Source organism: Chionomys nivalis, chromosome 5 (assembly GCF_950005125.1).
Source record: "Chionomys nivalis chromosome 5, mChiNiv1.1, whole genome shotgun sequence".
NCBI classification, from domain to species: domain Eukaryota; kingdom Metazoa; phylum Chordata; class Mammalia; order Rodentia; family Cricetidae; genus Chionomys; species Chionomys nivalis.
In genome coordinates this window covers 6,449,132-6,476,652 of record NC_080090.1, presented here as the reverse complement: position 1 = coordinate 6,476,652, position 27,521 = coordinate 6,449,132, and the positions used below count along the sequence as shown (strand labels likewise).

General features: G+C 40.6%; 1 protein-coding gene across 1 annotated transcript in view; it reads left to right on the top strand.

The window, feature by feature from the left end:
- The window catches only part of Spata17 (spermatogenesis associated 17), a 177,835-nt gene that overhangs the window by 103,480 nt on the left and 46,834 nt on the right, over positions 1-27,521 (top strand). Inside the window, 3 exon segments of the mRNA XM_057770146.1 lie at positions 578-784; positions 5,868-6,016; positions 22,483-22,618. Coding sequence (XP_057626129.1) covers positions 578-784; positions 5,868-6,016; positions 22,483-22,618 — 492 coding nt within the window.

The window sequence follows — 27,521 nt, the reverse complement described above, 5'->3', positions numbered from 1 at the left end:
CATCTGCTGCACTTGAACATCACTTTCGTCACGTGTCATGTGTGCAGCCTCTACAACCCAGCAGATGCTGTGCCCAGTCTCCACTTTCCTGTGCAGTGTGTGACAGAGCCATCACGGAGCAGCAAGGCCAACATGACACTGCAGAAGCAGGACACCTGATGTCCCGTTGAGTGCAGTGAGCATTCCATATGGGTGTGAAGTCCAAATACAGGACTCAAAGTTAACACCAGCAAACTTATTCAGACATTGCACATTTGCCTTCATGTAAAAGATGCTACGGCTCACAGATAGTCTTTAAAGCTTATCTGCCAAGAATACAAAATGGATGACTTAAGATCCCACTGTTATTTTTCCTCAAATACAATTTTAGACTGAGTTTTAAAAACATATTTACTCTGCAATCCTAAAGGTCTCTAAGATTATTGGTCTAAACTGGATCCAAAGGATCAGTATTCTCTCAATTCCCCTCTGATAAGCCCAACCCTGATTAAGCAGCAAAGTTGAAGTTTCAACTGTTTCTCCCTTAAATGCACGACAGTTTAACTTCATATTAAAATTAAGAGCTGTTCTTCTTTAGGTTCCAGGTATATACAATTCACCTTTCCGAAAAGAACCTGACCCTTGGGAGCTGCGGTTACAGAAGGTAAAGCCGTTAATGCACCAACCAGCCACTGCAGCGAAGACCAGGTCCCACAGCAGCCTCAGCAGCTGGCTGGCCTGCACCAGTGCCCGCTCCTTCCCACAGTCGGCAAGTCTGCCACCTATCGACAGGAAGCGGTGCCAGGTACCAAGCAACCCCGCGTGAATCTGTCATTAATTTCTTACCCTCACTCTTCTCCTAGCCTCTTACTGTGGTATAGTATATGCGTAATGACATTTGTTAATGTCGTCATCTTCCAGCACACCTTTCTATCGCATCAGGCTCGTTAACACCGCTGCCTGACCACTATTGTCACTCACAGACAGCTCCTTCTTGCCAACCTCCGGCTCTTCAAAATGCCCTCCATTTCTCTTCTCCTGTGTCCCATCATGACCTGTTTCACATGTCATAGTATATATATATATATATATTTCCATCACATGTGTGTGCCCAAATCTTTATCCATCCATGACTTAAAAGGCATGATCACTTTTATGTTAGCTACTTTAAAAATACCTTGCAAACCTGATACCATGTTTTTTGACTATACACTACTTGCAAGTGTTTTAGTTTTTTGGGGTTTTTTTTTTTGTCCCGTGACAAGTGTTTTTACTCTTTCCAAGGTGTTGTATGATTAAAATTGCTTTGTTTTATGAAACAAAAGTTCTTTCTTATAAAGACTTAACTTTAAATAGGAAATATGTCATGCTAACCTTGTTGCCAAAAAAGTAGGATGTGTTGGCCATCCTGCTGAGTGTGGGTTGAGAATACAGGTTATTGCACAAATGCTGGACTGTTTTACATGAATTGTTACAGTAGCACCTGCTGTAATCCATTACTGCTGGAAATATGTTTAGTGCTATGCAACAGACTTAACATAACCTGTCCTCAGATAATGCCCATATTGTATGTACCATTTGAAATATGACTTCCATTTGAATCATTTAAAAAGTGCCAGTTTGAGATTTGGAGACACTCCAAAGACTCACAGCACAGACAGATAGAAAATCATGACTGTATCTGGATTGTGATAGAATTAGGTAGGAAAAGCCCTTTCTGGGCTGGAGGATAGACTTTTAGACAGGTAAGGATATTTGTCATGATCCTAAAAGCCCCATTGTCCCAGAGAGACAACTCTGTGAACCCTTCAGTATTTCAACTGCAGATGGCAGCTGCCTGTGGCTAGTCAGTCGGCAGCTGGGTTGGGTTTGACTCTGAAGGGTAGCCCTCTGCACACTGGCTCCCTCCACAGGCTTGCTTCTGTACATCCACCCGTGAATATCAGTTACCAGAAAGAGAAAGCGGAAAGGTTTAAACCAAAAATACATTTGCCTTCCATAGCATCCCTAGGGTAGTGCTTCTGAATCTAGTTTTCTCATGAGTGCTCTCAGGGCTCAACCAGGCTGTGGCTTCCTCTGAAGGTTTGGATGGGCTGTAAGGAGAGGAAGGCAAAGAGATCCTCTTGCCTTCCATCATCCACAAGGCTAGCTGCTGCCATGTTGTCCTTCCTCACATTGTCAACTCACAAAGTAGCCCCACAGCTTGGCTGCTGGCTTCCTTCAAAGGGTACCATCCTGGAGAAGAGGAGAAGCTTTCGAAACAGAAGCCAGAATTAAGATCCCAGGTCCTTTGCCCTGTTCTGTCTATTGAAGACGAGTAGGCCTGTTTCCATCCAAGGACAGGAGACCACCCAGAACAGCGAAGAGCTTGAAGCAGGGCCTATTGGAGACCTTCAAGACTTTCCATGCCTGACACCTGGTGGGCCTCATAGTCAGATCACTTGCGTCCTACTGTGTTAGAACTTCCTACATTGCTATAATTATCTGTGATGTGTTTCTGTTCTCTCTAATTACACCCTCAATTGCCTTTATTTCAATATTTTCCTCTCAAGCCTGCTAACAAAATAAGTACTATTAGCTGTTAGTTTTATGACATTTTAGAGGGAACCTGTTTTTGTTTATCTCTTAGCTCTTTGTTCTTTGGGGGAACTCAGAACTCACCTCCCGAATCACACATGGAGTCTCATTCTTATAAATGTCTGGCCGTACCTTGGCTTGTTTCTAGCCAACTTTCTTAAATTATCTGGGATTTTACTTTTCTCTATTTCTGTACACCTTTTCTTTCTTCCTCTGTTGCTGGTTGTGTAGCTGGGTGGTTTGCCCCCTTTTTTTCTTGCTACTTGTTCTCTCTTCCTGTCTTTACTTTTCTCCTTCTATTTATTCTGTTTCCCAGCCCCACCTTTCTCCTGCCTTGCTACTGGCCATTCGGCTCTTTTTAGACCATCAGGTGTTTTAGACAGGCAAAGAATCACAGCTTCACAGAGTTAAACAAATCCAACATAAAAGAATGCAACACAGCTTTGCATCATTAAAACAAATGTTCCACAGCATAAACAAATGTAACACATCTTAAAACAGTATTACTCAACAGGAATCATAAAACACCTCTGCTGGTATATACATTCTGCTCCCTTCTCACTTCTAGTCTCTTTTCTTGCTTTTCTCTCATTTAATTTCTTGTCATTTTCTTTTCTTTCCTTTTTCCTTCTTTCCTTTACCCCACAGCCTTCTCTTCCTCTGCACATACTGCCCATGCTCTTTCTCACCTCCTTTCTTCTTTTATTTTTAACATTCTTCCTTTCTTCTCTTTTTGTTAATTTTGTTTCTTCTTTTGTGTCCTCCCTTCCCTCTCTCCTCGTGTCTTTCTTTTTATGCACAGCAGGATTGTTGTGTATTCACTGGCTGAGCAACGTTTCTTTTATTCAATAATAAAAGGGTCTGTACATTGAGGATGTTTAAGACTGCCCAAATGCCAATGTGTGGACACAGCATTTGGGATTTGGATGATGATTTCTTTTTTTTATTTTATTTTTTTTTGTTTCGTTTTTTTTTGTTTTGTTTTGTTTTGTTTTTCGAGACAGGGTTTCTCTGTGGTTTTGGAGCCTGTCCTGGAACTAGCTCTTGTAGACCAGGCTGGTCTCGAACTCACAGAGATCCACCTGCCTCTGCCTCCCAAGTGCTGGGATTAAATGGATGATGATTTCTTGAATGTCTGGGACAACTCTACTAAGTTAAAAATCTTCATTATTAAACTTGGATAAAAATTTGAAATAAAGGATAACTATGCAGTCACATTGACTGTAGAACAGAAATGTGTTTGATTTTCATAGGATCAGGTTGAGCTTTATATGGCCAACATTCCAGGAATTGTTGGTTAAAGTGATAACAATGAAAATATCTAAAATTTGAAATTATTTCCAAAATATATTAACTTGTGTCACTTCAGGAACAAATGGAACAACACATGCCTGAGCTCTTAAATGTGGCTAACCTAAGCTGTGGCAAAGAGTCAGCATCTGTCAAATTTACTAACCAAGGAGGTACACCATGAGCTCAAAGGCAGATGCTGATTGAGATGGGACAAGGAGACTGACAGAGTGCAAAAAGCTCTGGTCCATTCTCATGATGTTATTGCTTAAATAAGGTTCCTCTGACAGCCCTGCACTCAGGAGAACTAGTGAATTCCAGACAAATCTAGTAAGGGAGATTAGAGATTGAAGCGTGTGTGTGTGTGTGTGTGTGTGTGTGTGTGTGTGTGTGTGTATCTTCCAACAGAGGTTTAAAGCATCTGCTGACCTTGTCGGTTTCAGCTTCTGAACTTTTGTTTCTTTGATGGTTCTATTGTCCCAAACGCTTTTAAATTCTATTTTTGTAACAAATAAGAACCTGCCACTTTTGAGATGCAGCATATCTTTAAGGTCACATGGAGTGTTAGGCTCACATCCTAAAGGAAATCCTGAGTCCAGTTCTTACTCTGACACACCCAGAGAAGACAGGCCCTCAGGAGTGACTGGCACTTAGTACACAACTGAATACCAATTCTTTCATCATTGTATTTGTCAAAGCACAAAAGCGTTCAGTTTAAGACTCTTGACTTCTTGATTACAGATTGGAATCATGATCGTGTGTCTTTAAAAAGCAAACTTCCAATACAAATCCACTAACCACTTCCAAATATAGCAATCCTCCTGTCCAGCTGTGGAAAGTACTAGATGATACTGATCTGCCATTTGTGTTATTTACGGTCCATGACTTTTATGGTAACTGGTTCCTATTATTGGTTTCTATTAATGTAAAACATAAGTGAACATAAATGAGGCGTGAATCATTTCTTTTTATTAGCCCCACAGTCTTCACTCGGCACTCACAGAGGCTCCAGCTGCGACTTCTTAGTAATAACCCATCTAAAGGAGACAGTTTCAAGAATAAGAAATGAGATTAGAAATCTTTGTCCATTTTGTATTATTCCTCTCTAACACAGGGGTGAAAAGATATAAAACAGTATGTCGTTAACGACACAGCAAATACCTAAACTGCCTTTGGCTTGCCTGTGCACATCATGATGCTGGCTGGCCAGCCAGTGGACTCTGGTGCCTCGTGCCTTACCTTCCTCTACAGGAGGCTGTGTCAAGAGTCACCCAGGTTTGTCTGTGCACTCTTTCCTCTTTCAGTTTTAGCCCTGAAAGACTGCCCTTAGTTCTGGAGCCACTCAGCATCAGAATTCAGATAAAACGAGGATGGTCAGTGGGGCATTTATGTTTCCGAAACCAACAGTAAATACAATATTTGGCACCCACATAAAGGCTTTTGTTTGAAATATGAGAGGGCTTTTGGAAAGTTAATGCTCATAATTTTTTCTTGTTTTTATTGACTTAAAAAGAGGAAGCACACACTTCAGTTGTGTTGGAACAAGGGTGCCTGTAAAGTTGCAATGTAAAGCAACCTAGGTTTGCTAGCCCACATGTGAGAACCTTCTTGACATAAAGGGATATGTCTGTCCAGTCTGAAACAGTTTTAAGACAATCACTTTCATGAGAGAGGACAGTTCCAGAAGATAAGTGATATTTTTGTTTGTTTGTTTTTGTTGTTGTTTTGAGACAGGGTTTCTCTGTGTAGCCCTGGCTGTCCTGAAATTTGCTCTATCAACTGGGTTGGCCTTGAAGTCAGAGATTTGCCTGTGTCTGCCACCCAAGTGCTGGCATTATAGGTGTGTGCCACCATTGCCTGGCTGATATTCTTGTTCTTTTATTTGCTTGTTTTATTTCTCAGGAAAGCATTTTAAAGGTAATTGAATAAGCTTTTTCTGTTTTTTAGAAGTTCAGCACTGCAGTTGTTACTGTGCGGGGACTCTTCCATAGTGAAACATGTTTCTCCTCCTGTCTTGTCAGGGACCCTTCCGAGACATCAATGAAGTCCTGCACCAGCGTTACAAGCCTTTGGAGCCCACCCTGAGGGTGGCAGAGCCCATCAACCACTTAGAGCTGGCCAGAGAGGCACTTAAGCAAGATGAACGGATGCGCAACGTGAACGACAAGATGTGAGTGCTTAGCTGAGTTGTGTTTGCTGATTCAAACCTTCCAGTACTCTCGTTAACCTAATTTTATAGAGAATGCTTTCCTTATTTGTGCAGAAAAGCAAAGTCACTCTCTGCCTCTTCAGTCACAATCATTTTACAGCACACAATGTTGTAAGTGAGGGCAATATCGATGGTAGAATGTATATACACCACTCACGGGGAAAATGTGAATCTATATGCTATCTAAATATATTTGTGTGTGCACTTCTCCAAGGAGAAGAATACCAGTGGTGTTTTCAGAGGGAAAAGACAACTGTGCACGTCTGCAGCTAGAATCTTTGCGTGACTAACAAATGGTTTCAAAATAACACAGTAGAGCAAGCGTGTCTCCTGTGAACTAGAATGTCTGAAGACAGGAATGCACCATGATGTCTTCAATCAAGTGCAGGGAAAGAGGCGAGTTCAGACTGAGGAGAATAAGTAAAACCATAGAGACTGATCTGTCATCATATTCAGTGTAAATTATTTTAACAGCCTTAGTGACTTAGGCCTTAACACATAACATCTTTCTCCTTGATGTTCCCTTTCTCTTAAGGTGCTTTGTCCACAATAGAGGCATGCGTAATTTATAGTGGACCATTGTAAATCCAGAATGGTCTTATTGTTATTATTGTTATTATCCCAGACTGTCTTGTGTAATCATTATTGTAGTGTATCTTAGTAGTATTTTAGTATTTCATGTGCTAAATGATAATGGTAATAATATAAGTGATTTTAATTATAATGTAATAATTTAGTATGATATAAATTGCTACTATAAATTCCCGTGTAATAGCATACTATAATATATAAGTGCCATATACAATAACTACTAACCATCACTGTATGTCACATGGCAATAACTTACATAATAGTAATTACAAATGCATTAAAATATGTTGTATAAAGAAACAAGCATGACATTTCTCCTTCATAGTGGGTTTTGATCATTTTATCAGTCAAGAAATATACATATGACTCTTTAGGATAAAGAAATTTTAAACAAATATTGAAAAATAAAAATGTTGACAAACGTAAAGATAAAATGGTCAATGCATCCAAAGGAACTGTCTAGGTTTTTATTTTAGAGAAACTGCGAGTGATGAAAATAACTATAGTATGTTTAGCAGATGCTTTCAGTATCTGATCAAATGTATCAAAAATAAAAAATTATCTTGACCTATTAGTTTGGGGGAAAATACATATATTTACCACAGAAATTACATAGGATTGTGTGGCTCAAATTTAGGCAAAATATATAGCTTAGTTATGAATACATAAAGAGGTATGTCCTAAAATTCTTTTTGATTTTATTTTGAGATAGGGCCTCACCGTGTAGCCCAGGCTGGCCCTAACCTTGGCACCTCCTTCCTTGTCCTTGCCTGTGCTGGTTTCTTGCAGTGTACCGCTGCATCCAGCTCAGAATTACTTTTCTGTTCCAACAAGGCAAAGTTTATGAAAGGGAAGACTCCTGAACAAAATAATTGTTACTGTTGGTTACCCCATGGAGGCTCCTGGAGGGGTCAGTGCTCTTCACGCTTATCATGAATTCTCTTGATCAGCCTTGCATGATCAAGCATCAGTGTTATCCCCAAAGGAATGTGCTTGGAGACTCCTCTTAGACCACCTGTAAGTAACATGTGTCCCTGTGGTCTCATGAAGACCCTTCATGCTGAAGCATTTGGATATTTAACAGGACTTCTGAGATTGGCAAGCCTGTCAGAAACAAGCTACGTCAGAATTGCTGAAGGCTCACCAAGTTGAGACCACTTACGCTTTTGGTAGCTTATCTAAGCAACTGCTTCCAGTAGTTAGCCCAAGGTTTGTTCCATTGTAGGAGGCTTGAAATACTGATGCTTTGTAACTTATTCTGAAACAACTGCATCTTTGTATGGTGGATAACCCACAAGTATATCTTGTATAGAACTGTTGGAGCTGGGCTCTACATCTCTGCTGATGATAATTTTATGATGAAATCTTAGAAAGAAATTTACACTGACACGGAGACGTATGTTTTAAATGTGGAGGACCCTCTTCCTACATTAACAATCCCCAGAAGTCAGAGGCAGGATGCTTGTTACAGTCTGAGGCTTGATCAGTGACCATCTGTGCATCAGTCAGGAAAGACAGCTTTATTTCTGATCTTGAGAGCTAGAGACATAGCGCTGTGCTGATGTCCAGTGCTCTTTGCTTTCATGTCGCCATGAAGATGACATTGCGTTTTATCAGGAGGAATTCGAATTGCAAGTTCAAACCTTGTCCCACCCCCAACATTAGCAGTATGCTCTTAAGACTCTTTGGAAAGTAATTTCACCATGCCATGCCTCTATTTTCTTGTTTATCAGGAGGATAGAAATGTTATCTTAAAGGATTATATTGAGGACCAGTAATTTAGAAGAATCTAAATTAAAAAATAATTATTAATGATCAGGACTGGGGAAAATCTTTTAGTGGGCAGTAATATTTGCTGCATAATCAGAGGACCAGAGTTCAAATCCCCTAGCACACATGCTAGAAAGAAGACTGTGTGCATCTGTAACCCTACATTTGAGGGACAGAAAGGAGGATCACTGAGGTTGATCTCTGCCAGTTTACTTTCAGGTTCAGCGAGAAACCCTGTTTCAAGGGAAAGGGCAAAAAGGATATCTAGTATCTTCTTCTGGCATCCACAACCATATATAGGTACACACATCCACACATACAATTGCACATACATCTGTCACACACATACTTTGCATATGCTACAGGCATCATACTTCTGCACGACAGCTCTCCAGTAAGTGGGAGAAGTCACATCACAAGTTCAGGCTTGTTCCGCACACCACTCTAACTTACAGGACCCACAAGCTTTCTCCACTTCCTCAGCTCAAGAAGTCTCACCTGACAGCAGGTATGTAGATATGCGTGTGTACAGGTCACTGATAGTGAATCACAGCAGGTATGTAAATGTGCGTGTGTACAGGTCACTGATAGTGAATCACAGCAGGTATGTAAATATGCGTGTGTACAGGTCACTGATAGTGAATCACAGCAGGTCTATAGATATGCGTGTGTACAGGTCACTGATAGTGAATCACAGCAGGTCTATAGATATGCGTGTGTACAGGTCACTGATAGTGAATCACAGCAGGTCTATAGATATGCGTGTGTACAGGTCACTGATAGTGAATCACAGCAGGTCTATAGATATGCGTGTGTACAGGTCACTGATAGTGAATCATAGCAGGTCTATAGATATGCGTGTGTACAGGTCACTGATAGTGAATCACAGCCGGTCTATAGATATGCGTGTGTACAGGTCACTGATAGTGAATCACAGCCAGTCTATAGATATGCGTGTGTACAGGTCACTGATAGTGAATCACAGCAGGTCTATAGATATGCGTGTGTACAGGTCACTGATAGTGAATCACAGCAGGTCTATAGATATGCGTGTGTACAGGTCACTGATAGTGAATCACAGCAGGTCTATAGATATGCGTGTGTACAGGTCACTGATAGTGAATCACAGCAGGTCTATAGATATGCGTGTGTACAGGTCACTGATAGTGAATCACGGCAGAATTTATTTTTAAAATGATTTTATACGTGCAATTTGACACATATTAAAGGTCAGGCAAGCTGGATCTAATGAGATGGAAGTGCTTGTTTATTTTTATGTAGAGAATTGAGTCTTGGTTGAATATTTGAGTCCGCAGGAAACAGAGCATATTCAGCATTTTTCCAAGTTGATTGGCAGTTTGATTTTCGAATCCTCAGTGCTGACCTTACAGCTGTGCATAAATACATAGTACAAAATGGCAGAAGTTTAGCTGAAACCATTTCAATAGCCAGTGGGAATGGTCTTAATCCCAAGCTAAATTCATAAAATACTTTTTAAATGAAATTTGTCGGCAACTCAAACAGTAATTTTCAAAATCAAACATTTTAACACCTCACAATGCAAAGATACATGAATTTGATGCTTACATATGGAGAATTTCCTGTACGCAAATTGTACGAGTCTTTGTTCTCCAGAGCCTGCAGTCGTGAGTCTGGAGTAGGAACTGGCAATGAAGTGGTGGTTGATAAAGGGAGACCAGGCAGAGTAGTAGGGAGAGCAAAAAGGATGTTTGTGCACACGTGTGACATTGTTAGCACAATTAGAGAAAAAGTCTGGAAGGAGGTAAAAAAGGGCTTTGGTTTTAGGAATTAAATCATGGTAACAGTTTGAGTGGAAAACTTTGTACAGATGGGACACATTTTCAGTTCATAACAGAACAGTCTCAAGTCAGAGCTGAGATGTCTCAGGTAGTGTTTGTTGGGATCCAACGGCACTCAGAGAGGTGGATGGGCCCACCTTAAATGTGGGTAACACTATCATGTCGATGGTGTCACAAAATGAATGTAAAAGGGGACTGTCCATGCAGTGTGACCAGCTCCCTCACATGACTGCTGCCTTGATGTGCCCACCATGAGGGACTAACTGCATCCTGGAACTGTGAGCCCAAATTGTGAGGGGGTTTGGTCACCGCGGCAGGTCACATTGTGGAGAGTGATGCTTTAGAAGGACGACTGTGTTCAGTGGAGCTGGTCTGTAGAGGACTACAGTAGCGCTGTTGGGAGGTGGGGGCTTCAGCTGATAGCAGGCATCAATCTCAGATAAATATAATCTGTGCATCTGTGCGTTGTCGTTTCTGCCAACGGCTTCTGTGAATCCAAGGGTTGCTTCTGCGTTCCAGCATTATTTCCAGCCCCATCTTCATGTGCTCCTCGCCTGATGTCTAAGACTTGTGCCTTACACACTGACCTCCTTGTCCTTGGATGTGAATTGTGCCTCCCACCTGCCTGCTTAAGGTGTGCTGTGGGTCTCCCTCACCTCTATCATCATATCAATCAGTCCTGAATCTTGTGCATTCCATCTTACAAGAAGCTTTCGAATTCAGCCCTTTCTCTCTTCTTTACTTCAAGTCTTTTTTTTTTATTGAAAAAATTTCCGCCTCCTCCCCGCCTCCCATTTCCCTCCCCCTCTCCCCACTCCTCCCCCCTACCCCCAGTCCTCTCCCCTTCCCCCATTCCTTTCCCCCTCCCTCTCCAGTCCAAAGAGCAGTCAGGGTTCCCTGCCCTATGGGAAGTCCAAGGTCCTCCCCGCTCCATCCAGGTCTAGTAAGGTGAGCATCCAAACAGGCTAGGTTCCAACAAAGCCAGTTCATGCAGTAGGATCAAAACCCAGTGTCATTGTCTTTGGCTTCTCATCAGCCCTCATTGTCTGCCATGTTCAGAAAGTCCAGTTTTATCCCATGCTTTTTCAGTCCCAGTCCAGCTGGCCTTGGTGAGCTACCAATAGATCAGCCCCGTTGTCTCAGTGGGTGGGTGCACCCCTCGCGGTCCTGACTTCCTTGCTCATGTTCTCCCTCCTTCTCCTCCTCATTTGGACCTTGGGAGCTCAGTCTGGTGCTCCAATGTGGGTCTCTGTCTCTATCTCCATCCATCGCCAGATGAAGGTTCTATGGTGATATGCAAGATATTCATCAGTATGGCTATAGAATAGGGCCATTTCAGGTTCCCTCTCCTCAGCTGCCCAGGAACGAGAATTTGCAATTTCTTATTTTAATAGCCATAAAATGCCTTCTACCTTACCCACCCAGCTTTGCTAATGAAACCCAGATATTTTATTTTTTTCCAGGAGCATTCTATGTTTTTTTATGAAGACATTTTCATACAATGTATTTGATCACATCTCTCCTCCCCCAAGTCCTCCCAGACCTCCCCACATCTCTACATACCCAACTTTGTTATTTTCCTTCTCCCTTTCAACAAACAGAAAACAAGATTCGGAAGCAAAACAATAAAAAAAAACCACAAAAATCCCACAAAAGCATAAAAATGAAAATTGAAACAAGCAAAAAACCCATTAGATTAAAAAAAAAAGTCAAAGCCAAAATAATACAGAAAGATTGCAGAAATACCCTTGAGTTCCTGTTGTGTTGTGCAGGTGCTCCTGGGTGTGGGGTCCACCCTGGAGTGTAACGATAACACTCCTAGTGAGACTAATTGGAGAAAACTGAGTCCTCCTTGGCAATAGGTGTCAGGCGCAGAGAGCTTCTTGCTTGGGGGTGGGACCCTGTGTCTACTCCACCTCTCAGGGCTGTGCAAATTTCATGAGTGCTGCCACAGTCTCTGTGAGCTCATGTAGGTGTCAGCCCTGTTGTGTCTGGAGACGCTGTTTCTTTGGAGTCACCCACCACTTCTGGCTCTTACAATACTTCTACCTCTTCTCTATAGCTTGCTGAGCCTTGAAGGCAGGGTTTTGATAAAGACATTCCATTTAGGATTGTCTGGGAATTCTAAGAAGCTTCTGTGATATGGTTGAAGGAAGCCCTGATCTCTGGGTATTAGAGAATGTCATTAGGAGTTATTTTATTGCTGTGTTCATTTAACAAGATAATAATAGTAGATTCTCCCATAGGCCCCTTACCTATTTAATTTTAGGTTCCTGGCTACTTTAGCAGTGTTACAGGTTCCATCTCATGGAGTGGGCCTTACATACAGTTAAAAGGTGGTTGGTTATTCCTAGAATATTTGTGCCACTATCACACCAATATATCTTGCAGACATGTTGCTGTTGTAGGTCACAGGATTTGGAGCTGGGTAATATTGATAATTACATTTCTCCTCCTATACTATGCAGAGTACCTTCCAGCACCATAATTGCTAATCAATAAGGGTAAAGGTTTTAGTTGTGCACCATCTCAACTTCTCTGTGTTTGATGGTAGTAGTAAATACTGTCTATTGCAATAGGACCTTACTATCAGGTTGTGCAGAGCAACCAATAACCCTGGCAATAGCCTATGATGTTTCTGGTTTCCATGGGGCCCACATGGCCAACAAAATATAACCCATTCCTGGCACTGAAGGTTTTACTTGGTGGTGTAAGATACCTAGTTGGGACATTCTCTCCCCTATTATTTTGTGACTCAGTTTATATCCCTTTCCTGTGTATATATTTTAGGAAGCTTATGCAGTGGTAGGCTTCCATGTGACTTTTCAAATGACCTTTAGCGTGTGTTGTCCTTCCCGATATTCCCTCCTTTACCTTTCTTTCCCATCCATCTCCTTATTTAATCCTCCTGTTCTAATTTCTTCTTTACCTGTCCATAATAATATATTTATTCCTCCTTCCTTGGGAGATCCCCCTCTCCCCATTCGTCTGTACTAGGTACCTAGCCTCTGTACTTATTTAGATTGTAGCACAACATTTAGAAAACTTACCACAAATAAGAAAAAACATACAACATTTATTGGGGAGGTCTGAATTACCTCACTCAGGATTTTATCTGTCTCCATCCATTTACCTGAAAATATCATAATTTCATTTTTCTTAACAGATATAAAATATTTTGTTGTATAAATGTATTTCATTTTCATTATCCATTCTTCAGTTGATGGGGGTCTGTGCTATTTCCAGTTGCTAACTATTATGAATAGAGAGCAGGAATGAACATGGATGATTGAGTGTCTCTGTAGTAGGGTATAGAGTCCTTAGGGCATATGCTCAATGGTGGTATACCTCGATCTTGAAGATCTATTCCTATCTTCCTGAAGAACTGCCACACTGATTTCCATAGTAGCTATACATGTTTGCCTTCCCACTAGCAGCAAATAGATGTCCCCCTTTCTCCATATCCTTTCCAGCATGTGCTACTATTTTATTGATCTTGGCCATTCTGACTGGTGTGATTTTGTATCTCAAAGTATTTTTTTATTTGCATTCCCTGATGACTAAGGGTGTTGAGTATTTCTTTAAGCGATTCTCAGTCATTTGTGTTTTATTTTTTAAAAGCTCTGTTTAGTTCTATACTCCACTTTTATTATTATTATTATTGTTACAAATTTTCACCTCCTCCCCTCCTCCTCCCCCCATTCCTCCTCCCCCTCCCTCTCCAGTCCAAAGAGCAGTCAGGGTTCCCTGCCCTATGGTAAGTCCACTTTTAATTGGGCAGTTTGTTTTGTTGCTATTGAAACTTTCTTAGTTCTTTATATATTCTAGAGACTAACCCTGCCTCAGAGTTATGATTGGCAAAGATCTTTTTCCATTCTGTTGACTGCTGCTTTGTCCCGGTGATGGTTTCCCTTTCTGGACAGAAGCTTCGCAGCTTCAGAAGGTCTTGTTTATTCCTTGCTGGTCTTGGTGCTTGTGCTGCCAGTGTTCATTCAGAAAGTCCTTTCCTGTGCCCCTGAGTTCAAGCCTGTTCCCTGCTTTCACATCTAACAGATGCGGAGTATCTGTTCTTATGTTGAAGTCCTGATTCCTTTGGAGTTGTTTTGTGCAGGGAGATGAGTATGAATCTATTTTAATTCTACATGTAGCCATCCAGTGTGATCATTTGCTGAACATACTGTCTTTTTCCTAGTGTGGATTTTGAACTCTTTGTCAAAAATCTGGTTTCTGTAGGCATGTGGGATTATATCCTCATCTTCAGTTTGATTCTATTGATCAACGTGTCCGTTTTAATGCCAATACCATCCCGTTTTCATTACCATGGCTCTGTAAAACAACTTGAAATCTGGGGTGGTGATACTTACAGCAGCTCTTTTTATTATTGGTTTTAAATATCCCTGTTTCTTTTGTTTGTTTCCATAAGAGGTTTGAGATTATTTTTCAGTTTCTGTAAGGAATTGTGTTAGAATTTTGATAAGGATTACATTGCATCTGTAAATTGCTTTTGATAAGATGGCCAATTTCACAATACTAATCCTACCAATCCATGGGCACAGGAGATTGTTCCATCTTCTGCTGTCTTCAGTTTCTGTCTTCTGTATGAACATGTTCATTTATATGTCTTTCACCTGCTTGGGTAGAGTTAAACCAAGACTAAATCTTCAAGCACATAAACCTTTAGAGACATTTTAGATCCAGACCATGATTCAGTCTCGAGCCTCCACAAGGAAGACAGCCTTCCAGGGCCTCCATTAGAGCTCAGTGACATTCATCTCAGACGTTTGACCTTCTGAATATTATTAGTAAATTTGTATGTTTAAGTCACCAAATATACAGTAATTTGTAATAGTATCAACAATATATAAAATATCTTCCTAAGGGTTTTTAAATCAAGGGGAGGCACAGATTAGGTGCTGAGATTAATTATAAACCTGAACTGAACTTGGGGATCCTTTGGTGACAAGAACTCAAGTTTCTTTCATAGGTTCAGGGTAAAAGCACAGAAGATTGAAATAGGCCTTTCATCAAAAGCAAGCATCACTATTCAGTCATGGTGGAGACAAGCCATGTCTTAAATACATGTACATCATTGTTTTAGACTCTGAGTCCTGGGCTGCAGAGATGGCTCAGCTGCTAAAGGGAAGGCCCACGACTAAAATCACAAGAAGCTTAGTACAACCAATGCAATCACTGTCTCTAGTTCTATATATGTTCTAGATAACCCTGGATCAGAGAAATAATGGGATTTTTTTTTGAAAACTCAAGTTGGTAATCTCCCAAAAGTTATTCAGAGTAGGTGAAATAAGAGCTATCCTATAAATATTTAGGAACAAAGTCAACTAGCGGCTCTGACTCTTGAGCTCCCGAAAAGCATTTGTGGAACTAACAGAGCAAACATGCAAAACATGAATTTTATCTGTTTTCTGCTGTGGGATAACACTCTTGTACACTGTAAAAATTTGTCACTCGTATTAGTTTAATAAAATGTTAATTGACCAGAAGCCAGGCAGGAAGTATAGGCAGGGAGACCAGACTAGGAGAATTCTGGGAAAAGGAAAGACAGAGTATGGCACCAGCTAGACACAGAGGACAAGATGAGAATGCTGCACTGAGAAAAGGTACCAAGCCACGTGGATAAATTATGGGTTGATTTAAGTTGTAAGAACTAAGTAATATAAGCCTCTGTGTGTTTCTTGGGCTGAACAGCTGTTGGACTGGGTGGGAATGAAACTTCTGTCTACAGCTTTTGTGTCCTGCAAATTTCCACCCTGGCTTTGATAGCCCCTTTAGTAAATGCTTAAATACTCACTTCTATATCTCTCCTAGTGTTTCTAAAGACCAGTGTCTTTTCATAGGCACTATGAAGGCAAAACGTTATAGGAGAGGCTAAAAACTCGATTGTAAGGACAGCCTTTAAAAGGGCATTAAAATATGCTGCAATTGGATAAGAGATCTGTCTGCATTTATCATTAAAGAGCACTGAAGAAGGAAGAAATAGTATATTGCATAACTTCTTTACTTGTGTGACTAAAAAACATATTTTATAATTCCACATTTCCAAGCTTTTGCTATATATTATGATAGTGAGGATCATCATATATTTTTGATGTTGCCTTAACAATTCAACTTTTATTTGTAACTCTTCCACTTAATTACTAGCACAGTGAGGAACATTTATTAATCAGCAGAGCTTTTAAAGTTAAAAAAGGAAATTAGTTAACCCTTAAATACAGATCACTCCAAGCAAGGCGAGGTAGGACAGCAGTTTCTGTGCAGCCACATTGCCCAGTGGGTGCCGCAGGGACCTCTGACTGAGCCTGATTATCTTGTCCATAAGAATGCCTAGGCTTCTTCCAGCTAATTTCCAGTGGTAACTCAAAAGCTTTAGTACTCCACAGCACTGGGGAACATGGATAATAAGACTTTAAGAAGGTCTAGAGTTGGAAGAAACAAAATTATCTTCAGTAAATTCACTAAAATTCTTTTCTTTCCTAAAACTCTCAAAATCTAAAGAAGTTCATTCCGGGTTGAGAAAAATCATGTTTGATCAAGAAGGACCCCCTGAGAAATCTCTGATAGGAGTGGATGGCCCAGATGTCTGAGTTCTACATCTAGAACAGATTCAAGACTACTGGCTGAGATAATCAAGCCTCATAGGATACTCCAATCAGGACTTGATCATAATTCTAAATTTTCTTGAGGTCCCCATAAGATTATCAGTGCCTCCAATCAGCAAAATGTAACCTAAAGAACTATGCCCACATTTCCCGCCCCCCCCCCAAAAATGGACTATGGATATTTTCCTTTGTTTAGAATGTTGGTTACAAGTTGTTATGGATAATGGTTAAAAAAAAAGCTAAACAAAGGATATTAGATTCAGAATTCTTGTTTAAAAAAAGGGGGAAAGTACTGTGGGACAATGGTCATTTATCCTGTGACTTGTATTATTTTTAATAAAATGCTGATTGGCCAGTAGCCAGGCAGGAAGTATAGGCAGGACAGTCAGGCTTGAAGTATAGGCAAGGCAGTCAGGCAGGAAGTAGAGGCAAGGCAATGAGAACAGGAGAATTCTGGGAAGAGGGAAGCTCAGTCTCCAGTTGTGACCCAGCCACAGAGGAAGCAAGATGTGACTGCCTTGCCAAAAAAGATACCAAGCCACATGACTAACACAGACAAGAATTATGGGCTAATAAAAGTCATAAGAGTTAATAAGAAGCCTGAGATACTAGGCCAATCAGTTTATAATTGATGTAGATCTCTGTGTGATTTTTTTTAGACTTAACAACTGCAGGAACCAGGCAGGACAGAAAACTCTGTCAACAGAAGTTAACTAGCATCTCTCAGGAGATGACACAATGCTGCCATTCCTATGCCAGAAACACACAGCTCAGGGTTCACTTTGCTCTCTGAAGTACCCTGTGAAACATAGCTAGTGGTTTTCCAGTCATACTGTGGTAGAGGATTTATTTTGTTTAACTTGAATTATCCACTAGCCCACTCAAATAATTTGCTTGCCACACAGACATTAAATCAATGGACATGCACCATCAACACATGAATCAATTACAGATCCAGGGAGCATGTGTCATGTTAGGCAGATACACTCCTCATGACATTGGGCCATAAGCAAGGATTCCTGACTGAGGAGAGCAAAGACCCTAGCTTGATGGCTTCTGACCTAGATGACTGATTAAATGGTGATGGTCTTAATGTAAAAATAAATAGAAAGCATGGGTGGATTAATGAGACAGGCAGTTGATTGAGAAGATGGCTTTTGTTATGCAGCAGCTCTTCTTGTTATCTGAGCTGCCTCCTGTGGACCTGCTGAGTGTCACTAGTGCACATTGGATAACAGGGTCTTGTGTTAACATGTGTCTGTAGGTAGAGGTATAGAAATTACAGTGTAGAGCCGATGGCTAAAACCACAGTGATGGAAAGATGTCCTCCCTCTCCTAGGACTAACTCTGCAGAGAAGATGAAGTACAGGTTTCTAGAATTTGATTTAGTGCTAGGTCAGTGGTTCTAGTCAAGGAGATGGAAGCGTTTATTGCCTTGGAACTCACAGTACAGACACAGTCTGACTTTCAATCACGGGTAGTTCAGTTCCTAGGAATATGCGTTTGGAAAATATGTCTAGTGATCCTAAGCATTAGCAGTTGTTAATTTAAGCTATTTGCAGAGCAACACACACATACACTCTCAAATACACAGACACATACACACACACACACACACACACATTAAATACCATCACTAACTTCTTCACTCTATGGGCTCATCTTGCACTAACTCTGGCAGGCACCAGTCCCCAGTTCCCCTGAGTAAAGAGCACTAGCGTACACACATGCATGAACAAACACAGCCTTCCTCAGTCACTTCCTCTGTTGTTGCCTCCTGTGCTTCTGTCCCCCACAAACAAACATTACATTTTGCTTGTGTGATCCCGAGTTCCCTGTCCACTCCTTAAAGGAAAATCCCATCCAAGTATGTGGTATCTTCCACCCCATATCCGTGTTTTTCAAAATGATAATTGTTTAGAAATATTTCCCTTGATGTCCGTTGAATGACTAAACATTTAGGCAATGGAGAACAAGAGCGGTTGGAGTAAGTGAACTCAGCTGTCTAGGAGAGGAATGTTAAACTGGGCTCTGATTGAGCATGAGGATGAGAGATGGACCAACTTTTTAAGGGAGCATGCGCAGAGGCACGGAGAGAATGGGAGAGGAAGACTGAATGGAGTCAAACTAGAAAGGTAGGCAGGGTGCAGAGCAAGCACACTGGAGAGATGGGGTGCAGTGGACAAAGTCTAAGCAAGATTGAAGGCTTGAGACTTGAATCGATAGGATATTGAGCTTCCTGATTTGAAGATTTGAATTAACTGTCACTAAAAATAAATAGGTTGGTGAGAAGCCTAGAATTATGAATGACAGTAATAAGATTATATGAAAAGAAGGGAAATTAAGCAGAGTTGTAAGGGGGAAAGAAGGGTAATTTGTTGGTATTATTTGGAAAATTATATTAAATTTATTAGCATTCAATGTCCATTGCAATAGATCATTTTCTCTGAACCATTTCACATACTGTTTCCTAAGACTTTTAGCAGATCATCTAGAATTGCCTAGTTAAGTGACGAGCCATTAGCATACGTCACTGTAACTCCATTGCTTTTAAGACTTTTTTCCAGATGTGGGCCAATAATATAGCATAGCAGGTAGGCACTTGTCACCAAGCCTCACAACCCAAGCCCAATTATTTGGACCCATGTGGTGACAGGAAAAAACAGACTCTGAAGTTGTCCCCTGATTTCCACATATGCCCCATGCCCTACAAATTCCAGGCACATATGTAAAATATGTTTGAGGTGTAATAAAATCTTACTTTTCCAGATCTGTGTCTTTGTTAAGATTATAGGAACAATAGGGCAGCCTGGCGCCTTCTATAATTCAGAGTCAAGGCAACTGCACAGTGCCCACTGAAAGTACAAAGCACAACTAAGGGTATATTTTACATGTAAAGAAAGAAATTTTGAAATGAGTTTACAAAATAATCAAAAATTGACTGTCAGCTACTTTGTGAATTTTAAGTTTCATAATTTATACTTTATTTGATGGTTAAGTCATTTTATTAATTGCGAGATAAAGTTATCTAAAGATTATGCAATATCTAGATATCTTTAAATTTATGCAGCTTATATACATATGTACACACACTTAAGAGCACACATACATGTGACTGATGAATCACTGTGGCTAAAAGAAACTAGGATTATTTTGGGGACCTTGCCTATGCCTTCAAGAAAGCAAATTTTGCACAGAAACAAAGGCAAAAATGTATTGAAATGCCATTCGAGAAGAGACAGGAACTAAAATGCAGCAGCTGCTCATAACACCATCTTCAGATACTCAGCGACACTGGGGCCACATGGATTCTGCATGTCTCTGATGTTCATCCCATGTACAAATTAGCATTCTAAAGACCAAGATTTGTCTTCATGAAAGCTGTTTTCCCTGCAAAAATGAAAATCCTTCATGTTTCCATAATTAATTTTGTACACTTCAAACCTCACTACTGGGTTTTTTAAATGTTAAATCTTATTGGCAAATATAAAAGAGTTCATTTGTAAAAATTAAAAATAAGATGAAAATGAAGTAAGTGTTTTCCTAAATTTATCATTTAAGCAAATATATGAACACAATAAAAGTAAAATTTTAACTTAGACTTTAAAGTATCTCATTTCAATGAAATGTGTCGTGTGGGAATCTTGGGAATCAGTCATGGCATCATCAGCTTGGCTGAGCTTCAGCTTTTCTGGTTCAGACTCCGAGTTTTAAAGTATTTCTCTAAGCGGGTTACTTTAGCTTGCTGTATGTTTGTATTTTCCAAATTTTGCTTCTTTTCTAAATATAACTTTTATTTGAAAAAAGAACACCTAGTTCTTATTTCAGGGGCACAATATCTACTTGGGTTGTATTTATTACAAGCTATGAGTTTTCTCCTGGTTACTATAGTATGACACCTGTTTCCTGTGGTTTTTGTTTTTCATTGTTTTTTCTCAACTGGGAAACAACTATCAAGGAACTGAGTGTGGAACTGAACTTTTTTTTTTTTTTTTTTTTTTTGAGACAGGGTTTCTTGGTAGTTTTAGAGCCTGTCCTGGAACTAGCTCTTGTATTCCAGGCTGGCCTCAAACTCACAGAGATCCACCTGTCTCTGCCTCCCGAGTGCTAGGATTAAAGGCTTGAGTCACCACCACCCGGCACGATTGAACTTTTGATGGAGAGTCTTCATTACACCACCTTTGTGTTAAAATATTTCCCAAGGTTGAGCCTGGAGCACACATCTCTGGAAGTTTGCCACATGTTGAGACATTTAATAATTTTGCTCAGGTTCACCTGACAGTTCATCTACAGATGAACAGAGGGAGACCAGATGAAGTTGGCTGTGGAATGAAACGGTTCCATTCCATCTAGTGGATTGGTGCACATGGCGCGGTCAGTTCTGCAGAGCTGGACTCACCACATCAGAATGTCTAAGTGATCTCTTATGAATACATGGACTGTATGGTGTGAAGACAAAGGCCAGGGACTCGCTTACTCCCTAGGTGACTCTTGATCCACCCTCTCCAGCTTTTCTCCTCAATCTCGCTTTCCGCAGTGACCACAGCTTCAGTACCCAGCCTTCCCCAGGGCCTTAGTTTTCTTGGACATTGGCCTCTTCTGATACTTATGTTAACATTCATTTTTCTCAAATTTTCTCTGTCAGTTGCAATTTCCAGTCCTCTTCCTATCCTCTAAGAACCCCTCGCAATCTCCAGCTTTTGTTCTTGTCTTCTGTCCTCTTTCTCATGGATGGCGAGGACGGTTCTGTTCCTTTACTCGTATTTGATGAGTTCTGTTGAGGATTCGGCAGAAGCAGCAGAGCAGGTTCCCAGGTTACACCAATGGCAGTGCTGTGGGAGTGTGAGGGTTAGTCTTTAATGTCGAACCACTAATTCCTAAACTGATCACAAAGCTCAAAATAATAAAATGCAAGGCGCTTCTCTTAACAGCTGGCTCCAGTGTGTTTACTGGTGCTATGTCCCCTTCAGCCTCCAGGCCAGGCTCCAGCGTGTTTACTGGCGCCATGTTTTCTTCAGCCTCCAGGCCAGGCCCTTCATTCAGTTTGCTTATCACTCATATCAGCCCCATGTGGAAGTCAAGACTCATGGGGGCCATGTGACTTGGGAAGCAAGTAGAGCAAGAGAGAGCTGAGGTGCGAGTAGGTGGGCTGACTCCAGAGCTCTCCAAGAGAGAGCTGAGGTACGAGTAGGTGGGCTGACTCCAGAGCTCTGTCTTTCACACCCAACAGACGTGCTGCCTTCACTTGGGGTATGCTATGGGATTTGAAGGAAATTGATTTCAGTAAGAACTGCTCGCTCATATTGCTGGGCTGTTGTTTTGCTTTTTTAAGATTTATACAACTTTAAAATGATATTTTTGTTTACAATATGAATTTTGAAAAATCTTGCACCTTTAAATTGCTCACTGGATATTTAACATTGTGATATATTTAAAATTCATAAAAATCCCAGCAGAAGAGTTTGAGTGTCTCCATCATTAGGCAGGTAGGAAAGGAAGAGTCCCAGGAGCCGGAATATTGACAGTCGTCAGGGCTGGAGCACGGTGCAAGTATTCCGACTCCAAACCCTGTTTTTCTGAACCAGGACCTTGGAAAGCTAACCATGAATATGCCTACCTGTCCTTTCAGGTTTTTGCCGTTTTCTTCCTTCCATAAAAATGAGAAGTACATCCCAATGATACACTCATCAAGCAAGTACAATCCCAGCTCGTACGGACAGAAGTACTTCCGCAGTCAAGACCCTAAAAAGTGGATCAGTGGCAAGGTAGGTGCACAATGCGGTAGAAACAGCTAAAGATAGATACCGATGACAGCATTTGGAAATGGTACCACTTTGAAAAGACTGGAGATAGACAATGACAACAGTAAATGCAAGTGTTCTCATTACAGTTACGACCGTCATGATCATAAACTTATTGGAAGCTGTGTTTGTAAAGATGGTGTATCTGACCTGTGTTCAGTGAGATTTGCATTAATTCTTTGCATTATTGGTTCTTAATGTGTGTTTTATGATTATATATTCTATAATCAATAACATGGATCACTGACTCTGACAGATTTCCAGGTTTGGGGTTTGAATACGAAATCCCAGAGTGGAATGGATTATTGAACATGGAAGCCAGATATTTCTTTCTCTCTCAATCTTTGTGCATATATATCTATATGTACATATACTTATATATCTATATGTACAGAAAAGAGATGCGATTGGCCTATACAACATGGACTGTGTACACTTGACATGGACTACATGTGTACGGAACATGTAGGTTTTAGATACCATTGATAAAATGTATTTTTCTTCTTGGTGCCATAAAATAATTAGCCTGGAAAATCAAGTGAACAAAATTAGCAAAGTTGGAAGTGTCACACTAGTTTATATCAAAATACATCGCATTGCCATAGTAACTGAAGCATCATGCATGGTGCAGGCATTAAAAGATACATATTGATGATGAGATAGGAGAGAAAGTGCAGAAATATGCCCACATGTGTATGCTCAATTGATCCCCAACAATGGTGGCAAATACAATGGCAGAGGGATAGTCCACTCAACAGATGGTGTTGGAACAAGTGGATATTCTTATGCAGGAAGATGAAATTGGATCCTTACTTCTCATCATATTAAAAAATTGACTCAAAACCTATTCAAGGTTTTAACATAAGCCCTGAAACTATGAGAGGAAACAGAGAAAAACTTTTGATATTGGGCTCAGCAATGCTTTTCGGATATGAACTCAGAAGTATAAGCCGCAAAATATAAGTACATAACTGAAATTGTATCAAACTGAAAAACTTATACATAAAAAGTCGCCTCTCAATGAGTGAGAGACTTCCAGGGGGATGAGGAAGATATTTGTGTGTGCGTGTGTGTAGGTGTGTGTGTATGCGTGTGTGTGCTTGTGTGCACACATATGAGCACATGAAGGCAAAGGCCCAGAAAGATGATTCAAAAGAAAATATGGAGGTATCTTGTGAGTACACAGACAGGTGTTCAACACCACTAAAATTATCCCTGAAAGGTAAATAGAAACCACAGGGCATTCTTCATACTTGGCAGAATAACCATTACCCAAAAGATCAAAGGAAAATGTTGGCTACCTTGTGAGAAAGGGAAACCTATGTGCTGTTTGTAGGAGTGCAGGTTGATATAGCCTTATGCTACCACTTGACCCAGCAATACCAAATCCGAGAAAAGTCCCCAGGGAATGAAATTAGTATGTCAGAGAAGTAAGTGGACACCATGTTCCCGCAACATCATTCACAACAGCCAGGACAGCCACCAAAGATGAATGGACAAAAAAATGGGGTACATACGTGGTGAAATATTATTGTGCCATGAAACATCAAAGAAATCTTGTTATTCATGACATGAATGAACATGGAAGGGTTTATGCTAATGACAAAGGTCAGGTACAATGACAGAAAGGCAGATACTACTCCATGGGAGTTAGAAACTCAAATTCATAGTAGAAACTAGAAGAGTGGATCCCAAGAACTTGGAGATGGAGGTAGGCTAAAAACTGTTACAAGGACTCCCCTTGTGGCCCTGTCTAGGGGTGGCCTGGGAATTCAGCATTGGAAGCAGTCATCGACTCTTTCGATACTAGAGGAGACAGCTGTGCCCTGAGTGGGAGAAGCAGAAGCCATGATGGTCTCTGAGTTGTCTTGCAGGGTCATTCTATTTCCTTGAAGAACAATTGCCCAGTCCTGGAGAGTACAAGAAGCTCATAGCCTGCCCGCACCCTGTCTGATTTCTTCCCCCATTTAATTCAACTTATCAGTGTCTTTGCTTCTCTAATCCCAGCTCTATTCCAGACGTAAGTTGAAACATCTTTACTCCATCTTAGAAAAACAGTGTTGTCTCTGCTATGTCTGTCTTCCTTTAAGAACTCTTTCTCACATCATCTCATTTTAACTTATAATGTGAATGTGGGGTTTTGACAGAGAGTCAATACTTTGAACGTACCGCAAGACACCTGTCTTAGTTCTGTTTTTTATTGCTATGAGGAGACACCATGACCGTGTTAACTCTTAGAAAGGAAACATTTAGTTGGGGTGATTGCTAACAGTTTCAGAGGTTCAGTCCTTTACCGTCATGGCCAGGAGCATGGCAGTGTGAAGGCAGACGTGTTGCTAGAGGACGTGTTGCCGATCGTCCTGTATCTTGCAGGCAAGAGGAAGTCTTCTGCCTGTCACACTGAAGGGAGCCTGAGCAAAAGCGGGACTCAAAGCCCACCCCCACAGTGGTTCACTTCCTCCAACAAGGCCACACCTCCTAAAAATGCCACTCCCTCTGGGGGGTCATTGACTTTCAAACCACCTTCATGTCTAAGATTTTGGTTTATTGTCTTTATTGATATGAGTACAGGTGACAGCGTGCACATGCAGGACGTCCGTGTGGATGTCTGAAATGGCTCTCAGGAGTCTGTTCTCCTTTTCTACTCTGAGTTCCAGGGAGGGAAGTCAGCTCCTAGGATTGCTGAGCCATATCACCTATCCACGAGGCACCTTTTAAATTACAGCTATTGAGTCATTCTGTTTAGTCGTCATCTTCAGCACTAGTAATTCCAGGCCTAAGGTTTGCACAGTGAGCTCAGTGGGTTTATCCTAGGGACTGATGTGCAGGCTGAGGTGGGGTTATCATGTCATTTTATAAAATCCCACAGCTGACCCATTCCTGATGTTTTCTACCAGTATGCAGCCTTTCTAAATGCAAATTAGATGTGAGCTCTAACCATTCAGTTTCATATTTTGGATGTTTATAAATGTGATATGTATTTCATTCTCTAATCAACATAACTTTTCATATTGGTGCTTTTTCACCATTTGGTTGGATTCAGCGAAAAGTCTGAGTGACTTTGAGCATGTTCATCCCTGTCACAGTGGGAAGATCCCTGTGCAAGGTTTTACTTCCTTACATAGAATCACGCTTCCTTTGACGGTTTTGTGACTGACTCACTTAACATAGTCCATAAGCGTGCCCTTGTGTGCCCATCTTCCTTAAACAACTCCATAGAAATAGAAACTTCGAATACTCGCTAGAAGTGAGAAGAGCTCATTTGATTATTTTAGAAGAATCATCAGAGATGATTTTTAATTCACAAAAATTAAGTGAAGAAAGCACGGAGATTCAGGAAATGTAGATAAATCACCCCCCCCCCGGCCCGCCACCTGTGACCACTGTAGGAAGTACAACAAGCTTCCTCATCCTCCTCCTCTCTTCCTTGTTCCTTCCTATCTTCCTTCCTTCCTCTTCAAGCAACTGCACTAATAATCAAATTGTCCTTGTAGGGCAAACATGATAATGCGATACAGAATTCATTGTTTTACTAATTGTAAAATTTAGGAATTATTTAAAATGTTTTATATTTTGACTTGATATTGAATAAATTGGGTAAGAATTAATTTTTTAAGTAGGTTGTTTACCATTCTACACTTTTTAGCAGTGTCTCACTATGTATGTTTGGTTAGCCTGGAACTTAGTAGTGTGACCATAAACTTATGATGATCCTCCTGCTTCTGCTTCCTGAATGTGCGAATTCCAGGCATGTTCTAATACACCTCATAGTTACTTTATTTTTAGAAAATGTCATTTCTTGATCTGGAGAATTAGAGACCATAGCTAATTATTGGAGGGTTAAAGACATTCTTAGGGGACTAGAGCTGTTAGTTTCATAATGCAAACATAAAAGGACAAAGGGAGGTGAAGGATTAATAAACATTTGAATATGTGTTGAGGGCTGAGGATGGGGCTCAGGATTGAGGCTCTTAGCATATGTGAAGAGTTGAGATTCAGTCTCCAGCACTGCGAAAGCAAACAAAGCGTGGTTAGTTGGATGCAGTAGACTGATGACCTTAGTACCCACCTTGCCATCATGATGGTCTCTATGACTTCCCCTTCTGTCCTCCCTGAAAATAGAAGCTACAGGTTTCAAGTGGCTTGCTAACCAGCTGGGTCACAGAAAATTAGATGCGCTCAGTGCTTTCCCTGTTCATATTCACATCCGCTTACATCTATATTCACATCAACAAGCAACTTCTTTCGTTTAGTTTTTTTCTCTAAAGAATTTTATTCAAAAAATTATAAATTCAATGAATTGAGAGCAAATAATACTTATTTTCCCTAAAAATGAAGTCAGTAATTAAAAATAGTATTTTATATATATAATATAATGTTTCTCTTTTGCATGTTTGTAGCAATCTTGCATGCAGCATGCTTGCATATGTGTAGGCAGTTTTACATGTGTGAAGACACATGTGTGGATGTGCAAAGCTGACAGAGGTATCTTCCTTCTGTTTCTGTCCACTTTATTTACTGAAACTGAGTCTCTCACTGAACCTGGAGCTTGTTGGTTCCAGCCAGTCTAGCTAACTAGCTTTCCTAGGGTTCTGGGGGTTCAAGCTTTTGTTCTCACACTTACTTGGCAAGTGCTTTATCCGCTGAGCCATTTCCCCAGCCCTATATGTATTGCTTAAAAAGTGAAAATAATGAAATAGTTTATATATATCATGCAAATCACCCATATTTATTCAATCTACATGTGAACTGCACCAAATTAAGCTACTCAGTTTTAACTCAGTGTTTCAAGTAGTCAGACTTTGAAGTTGAGGTAAAAACGTGGGTATTATAATTCCCTATAGTGCTGGGCTCTGAATGAACTAAA